The sequence below is a fragment of the Salvia splendens genome, chromosome 5 (genome assembly GCF_004379255.2).
Source record: "Salvia splendens isolate huo1 chromosome 5, SspV2, whole genome shotgun sequence".
Lineage (NCBI taxonomy): Eukaryota > Viridiplantae > Streptophyta > Magnoliopsida > Lamiales > Lamiaceae > Salvia > Salvia splendens.
The window spans coordinates 28,629,137-28,635,909 of record NC_056036.1 but is presented as its reverse complement, the minus strand read 5'-3'; the positions used below and the strand labels follow the sequence as shown (position 1 = coordinate 28,635,909).

Genomic DNA, 6,773 nt, shown 5'->3' with positions numbered 1-6,773 from the left:
GCCGACTCCGACACCGAGTAGACGGTGGCGGAGTTTTTATTTGTATTTTATTTTAAATATTCGTTGTATAATTTTACAATTTTCAATACAACGAATATTCGGTCCCAATTACATCGTTTTCTAATTATTTACTATGCGATGGTTTTAATTATACCTGATTGAAACTAAAAACATTTCAAAATGAAAATTGATTATAAAATTTGAGGGTTATTGAAAGTATCCACGCGAAAACAAATTTTTAGAGCTATGGACAATAATTTTGGGGCTGTGGGGTGTCCGCCTTACAGTGGACCCTTTTGGTCAGGCAGAATCTTTGGCTCAAAAACCCCTCTCTCTCAAATCGGCCATGAGCAACCATCTCCGTCGCCGGCAAACTGCGTCACGTCTCTCATTCGGTTGATACCACTTCCAAAAAACACCGCTTTTCATTTTTATCACCTCTCTTGATCTTGCACATTCACTGCCTTTCAGTCTCAGGTAACGCCAAGCTCAATTGCTTTATTCTCTCATTCAATTGCCTAAATGTATGATGTAATTGGGTATGAATTTACTTTGCGATCCGTTTCGTTTCGGTTTTGAAGGTGAAAATGGAACCTATGGACATTGTTGGCCGAACAAAGGAGGATGCTTCCCTTCCAAAAGGTTTCCCCTTTAAAAATATCCCCAGTTTTTTTTATGAATTTCATGATTTCTATAAATAAAATTCGGTAAAACATATCTAAACTCAGATAAGCGTTTTCCTATGTTCAAACGTTTGAAATAGATGCATAAAGTTTGCAGTAATCGTCTTCACATTATATAGGGTTTGTATTGCCCCGTTTTTTGTATGAGTCAGCTGTGTTTTATATTGTTGCGTTGAATCAAATCATATGTGCAGTTTGTATAATTGGATATTGTTATGTCCTCCTACATCTACGCAGAGTGATTTAAATTGCTAACAAAAAGCTGTCTAATGACGATGAATTCCATACATATCGTATTCCAGAATGTTATCCTTATTGCTTCTTGGAAAACTGAAAAGGAAAAAATCCTGTAATGATGATTATGATGTTAACATGGGCGTGATATTTTTCTTTGCAATAGGACACATATTTAGGGACAAAATTCACTTTTGAAATTGGACTCTAGTAAGGTCTTTAATATAGAAGGATTGCTGATATTGTGGTTTTGGTTTTCAGAAACATTTATATGGACTCGATCAATTTTACAGGGAGTCTGTTAGTTATTTGCTTGTAAATAACAATGATTATTCCTTTTCAGCAACAATGACAAAAATCATCAAAGAGATGCTACCTCCAGATGTTCGTGTTGCTAGAGATACTCAAGATCTTTTAATTGAGTGCTGTGTAGGTGTGTAACCTGGACTCTTTCTTATTTATCTTGTATTTTTTATTTATGCTAAACAGGATGACTTTTGCAGTTTTATTATAACCAGGCCATGCAGGCTGTAAAATCAGTAACTGCATCTTTACCTTTTCATTGTGATCACAGTAGTCTGATTCTGCATGCTATCAATTTCTGAATGATGTTACTGGTCATGTCTATGTAATTCTTTTGTGTAGTATTGATGCGTGGGAAGTGTGTACAAACATAAAACTCTGATGATGGGCACCTAGAAAGTTTTAGTTATTATGTTGCCTGTATAATTAAGTGATTAGCTTGGGAACTAACTAATTCTTATTTTAGTGACTCAGCCTCTTTGTACCTAAGTCCACTAATTTGTTCTTAACGGTACTTATTGTGCATCGAGAGGTTCATTGGTTAATTAATTTTGGCTGTTGCTCACACATTTAGACGGCATTTGTTTTGTGTGATAGGATGAATGAATGAAAATAATCCAAGTTAATCTACTGTTTACTTTGATGGATTGATTATATTTTAGCTTGATCGACCAACTTATCATTTAAATACTCCATCCTATATTTAATCAATTTATCCATCACTAGTAAATGCCCCCTTATGATTTAACAACTGTGAGGCTTTGTCATAATAGTGGATAGTGTTTTCTGTTTTCTGTTTTCTCATGGATGTTATCGGATATGGCTTACTGATTATTATTGATAACAACATCATAGTACTCTTACCTTTGCCCAGATAAGATGGAATTGATTTGATAGTAGGAGAGTTATTTTCACTTCAGTCGTCTCCATGAGTGATCTTAGCATGAGGTTCCACTTTCATCACTGATGGTAAAATGAATATAATGTTTTTTCTTCTTGCAGAGTTTATCAATCTTGTTTCGTCTGAATCCAATGAAGTCTGTAACAGAGAAGATAAAAGAACAATTGCACCAGAACATGTGCTCAAGGCCTTAGAGGTTTCTGATCCCTCACACATTACTGTTCTTTTTCACTCTCTTTCTTTTATATCATACATATGGAAATGTTTAAGTTTCTTTTTTACTGGAAGTATTTATAGCAATATTTTTGAAATTCGTAATGATTGTGGAATTTGGTGTTTTTTGGGCGAAATGCTTTTGGGCTGATAAATTGTTTACTTTCGATGAACTTACGAGCATATAGAAAAAAACTAGCTTTATTATATTTTCAAAGTCTCCATCGCTCTGAATACAAAATGTGCATCAACAAAATATATACTGATGCGATTGCACAACCCAAAAATAGCACCACGAGAGGAAACTGAGACTTGTTACTTCTGTTACTTGATTGTTAGGTGTACTAATGCTAATTAATAATGTCCGTTGCAGAAAACTGTCTGCACGAACAAATGGTATTGTAACTTGAGCATAGATTCTGGGAGTAGAAGTAAAGTAAAGAGAAGTCAATTCTTACTAGGATCAACATCATGTTTCTAATGAAATTTGAATGTGTAGAACAGTAAAATATAGATGTATGCAGAAAAGTAAATAGACATAGTAGAGAAAGTAGTAGTGTATTTGGTGTATTTTATTACTCAACACATGCCACATATATATAGTACAAGAGACTAAGCTAGGCTATGCCACATCACCGATATGGGACAGAATACTAATATTCTTACCACTCCCCCTCAAGCGGGAACATCTATATTGTGTCCAGCTTAGTACAAAGTTCTCAAAAATGTTTTTCCTCAAACATCGGCAGCAATAGTAGTAGCCAAAACTATAGGGCAGTAGTAGTTGCAGCTGTTGCATAAGTTGTAGCAGCAACTATAGTGCAGTTGTAGCAGCAGTAGTAGCAGATGCAGAGCAGTAGTAGCAACTGTAGGCAGAGTAGCAGATGCATGGTAGTTAGTGTCAGCTGTAGCAGAGTAGCAGCTGGGCAGTAGTTGCAACTGTAGCAGATGCAGGGTAGTAGTATCAGCTGTAGCAGAGTAGCAGTTGTAGGGCAGTTGTTGCAACTGTAGCAGAAGTAGCAGATGCAGTGACAGTTGTAGCAGAGTAGCAACTGTAGAGCAGAAGTAGTAGATGCAGGGTAGTAGTGACAGTTGTAGCGGTTGTAGCAGAGTAGCAACTGTAGGAGGAGGAGTAGAATAATAACTGCTGACAAGATTCAGAGCACATGTAGATAAAAAGCAAGCAAGAGCGCAGGCAGAGATAATAGCGCAGAGCAACGGAGTAGGATTAGAACATCAGGCAAATAAGCAGCAAGCAAATAATAGCGCAGAGTGCAGCAACGTCAGAAACCTTAGTTTGGACAGAGAAGAGCAGTTGTGCAATATAGTAGTGGTAGAAACCCAAATTTGGGCAGAGTAGAGCAGCAACACCGTAAACCCTAGTTTGGGCATAATAGCGTAATAGAGAAGAACAAAACATAATTTCGGGTAGAGTAGAGTAGTGACGGAAGAGCAGAGTGGGGATAGTAGAGCGGGCAGTGGCAGAAACCCTAATTTAGTTCTTTTTTTTTGTTTTGGAAACCCTAATTTTTTAGAGACGGATTCGAATCCACTCTGATACCATGTAGAACAGTAAAATATAGATGTATGCGGAAAAGTAAATAGACATAGTAGAGAAAGTTGTAGTGTATTTGGTGTATTTTATTACTCAACACATGCCACATATGTAGACTAAGCTAGGCTATGTCACATCACCGATGTGGGACATGTGGGACAAAATACTAATATTCTTAACAGAATGCAATGCACTGTTAGAATATGGATATCCAGCTTTCTATACATAGTATGAGTTAGTTTCTTTTTTTAATTTTTTACTTTTTTGTGAGCTTCCTTCTGATTGTACAATTCATACTACCTTGTCACCAATTTGAGTATTCTAGTAGTGATAATTGTGTTTTCATCGTTTTCATAGTCCTGTCATTTAATTTTGACCACCCAAGACGTTATTCTAGCTTCTGAACTTACGACTGTTTGAATCTATGATTCTACATTTTGTACTTTTAGGTCCTTGCCGTAGTAAAAAATTTAGCTTAGTGTCTAGACATCGACATTGGATCATGGAGTACTCTGTGGTGCTTATTAATTATAACCCTCAAATTCAGTCCAATGTTATTAAAAATCTGCCATATCACTAACATGACACTTTCATGGCGGATTTTGAAAAAATTCCTTTGCCATGACCATTTGTGGCAGATTTTGATGGCGGCGCCATGGTGTTAATGGTGGCAACTGGCTTAGCCCAAAACCCTGCCCAATTTCTCAAATGACCCAGGCCATTTTCCCTTAACCCTAAACTCGGCCCAATTGCAGAAATGACGCGCCCAATTTTCCCAAAACACCCGACCCATTAAAGTTGGTTGTCACTAGGAATTCTTTTCCTAAGAACTTATTTAATTTTGCTGTAGAACTATACCATCCTAGGAAATTTCTTGGTGGTAGTAAAAGGAAAATAAAAGGACTCAAGAAACCATTGGAGTTAAAGGTTTTGAAAAGTTTGGAGTACTGTAAATACACATATTACGATACTACACAGGAGTATATTTTACATGTGAATATAGCATGATACAGTTGAACTGACCAGCTAGGAATTTATGCCGTGATATCTCTTTTTTATGTTGGATGTTCCATTTGTCCTTGTTGCAGTGATGTATTATTCTCTTTCGATTTGATGAAGTGTGAAATAAGGAGGTTGCTTTGAATTGACTTGATCATTTGTGGGATGCTGTTCCATATTTCTGAAGCAGTTTTTATAGCTGCAATTAAATGTGGTGTCCTGACAGTGTAGTTTGGTTCTCTAGTTGAAGTTAAGTTTGACTTGATTGTCAAACTAAATATACATGTAGAATTTCTGATTTTTGAATTTATATTGCATTAGTTATTCTGACCCTATATAGTTGTTAATGAATACTTTCTGGAACTTTGGTTTCAGGTTCTTGGATTTGGGGAGTATATTGAAGAAGTTTATGCTGCGTATGAGCAGCACAGGCTTGAGACAGTGGTAAACAAAACTCTCTCCCTCTCTCTTGATTAGGTTCACATGCAAAAGCACAATTGCAGGTCACACTCAATACTACGGTTGGAATTTACTACATGTGTTTTCTCTTACATATGATAAGAAGATAGTCATTCGTGAATCTAATGTTTGCTTCAAAGGCCAAAGCTTTGCAACAATTTGATATCTATTAATTACACAATGTGATTCATGATATAAAAGATAAGCACGATCCAAAAATGCATCTTAGTACAGACATGCAACCAAAATCGTGGCACTAAGATTAGGCGATTTGATGGTCAATAATTAACCAAAAACACGGAGGATCATTATTAATCAGTTTTAGGTCATTTTATAAAATCCGGCTTTGTTGTTATTTTAAAATCATTTTAGGTTATCATTTATTAAAATGACCTAAAGATAAACTAACACTCACCTAAAAATGCCCCCCGTATGATTTTTTGTTCTGCGTTTTTGTATTAAGATCTAGTTTTGCATAGATCACAACCCTACATATATATTAACAATTTTTCAAACATTAACTAGGAGCCATTTGCACCATTTGCTGACCATATGGTGATTTCTCATCTTGTTGCATGACTTCATGGATGTGGAGCATATATGTATATGTTGTGGAAAAATATGAACTTGGAAAATTGTATGAATTAAAAAAATAGTTGAACCGAGGAATGTTCATGATCTAATGGTTGAAAATAGTTCCTAGTTTATAATCTAAGAGCGGTTTGTAGAATAACTCATCTCTATATGTATATGGAGATAGTTTAATACATCCGAGCGAACATAGCATTCATATTTCATATAGTAAAAGACATTGTAGTTGAACATGTAAGGTCTTATCTGATCATATACAGCCTAGCAAAATGCCTTGATATTCTTCCTATGTCTCTTCAAGAGTTGTAGAATCAAAATGTTTGTGGGGGATAATACAGTGACGCAACTTGAACGTAGATATGCTATAGAAAAATGTATCATACTTTGTTTCCTTACCTCTATTTAGCTAGTGTGCATCAACCACATAATACTCGACGGCTTGTAAAGTAAATAGCACAGTAACCAACTGTGGATGGGTACAGGACACCGTGAGAAGTGGGAAATGGAGCAACGGAGCTGAAATGACTGAAGAAGAAGCATTGGCAGAGCAGCAGAGGATGTTTGCTGAGGCACGTGCTCGGATGAATGGAGGTGGCTCGGGTTCCAAGCAGTCGGACCCTGAGACCCAACCAAGTGCAAGCAGTAACTCATTTACTTTATCAACCATTTAGTAGGCTAGGTAGGTCACTCTTCTCTCAGGACTCATCTTTCTTCTCGTATTATGTACAAAATACTCGTGGGAGTAATGTTGTGGCTCAGTTTAAGTTAAGAACTTATAGTAGTGTATCTATACAGATTTAGTTGTAATTTAAATTGTTTCTCAAGATTCTCAATA

General features: G+C 36.2%; 1 protein-coding gene across 1 annotated transcript; it reads left to right on the top strand.

The window, feature by feature from the left end:
- Nucleotides 1-296: 296 nt before the first annotated feature.
- On the top strand, nucleotides 297-6,773 carry LOC121802490 (protein Dr1 homolog). Its single transcript, XM_042202170.1, has 6 exons — nucleotides 297-477; nucleotides 582-642; nucleotides 1,261-1,350; nucleotides 2,223-2,317; nucleotides 5,264-5,332; nucleotides 6,421-6,773. Exons 2-6 carry the CDS (start codon nucleotides 588-590, stop codon nucleotides 6,607-6,609), a joined length of 498 nt encoding a protein of 165 aa, XP_042058104.1. The 5' UTR covers nucleotides 297-477; nucleotides 582-587; the 3' UTR covers nucleotides 6,610-6,773.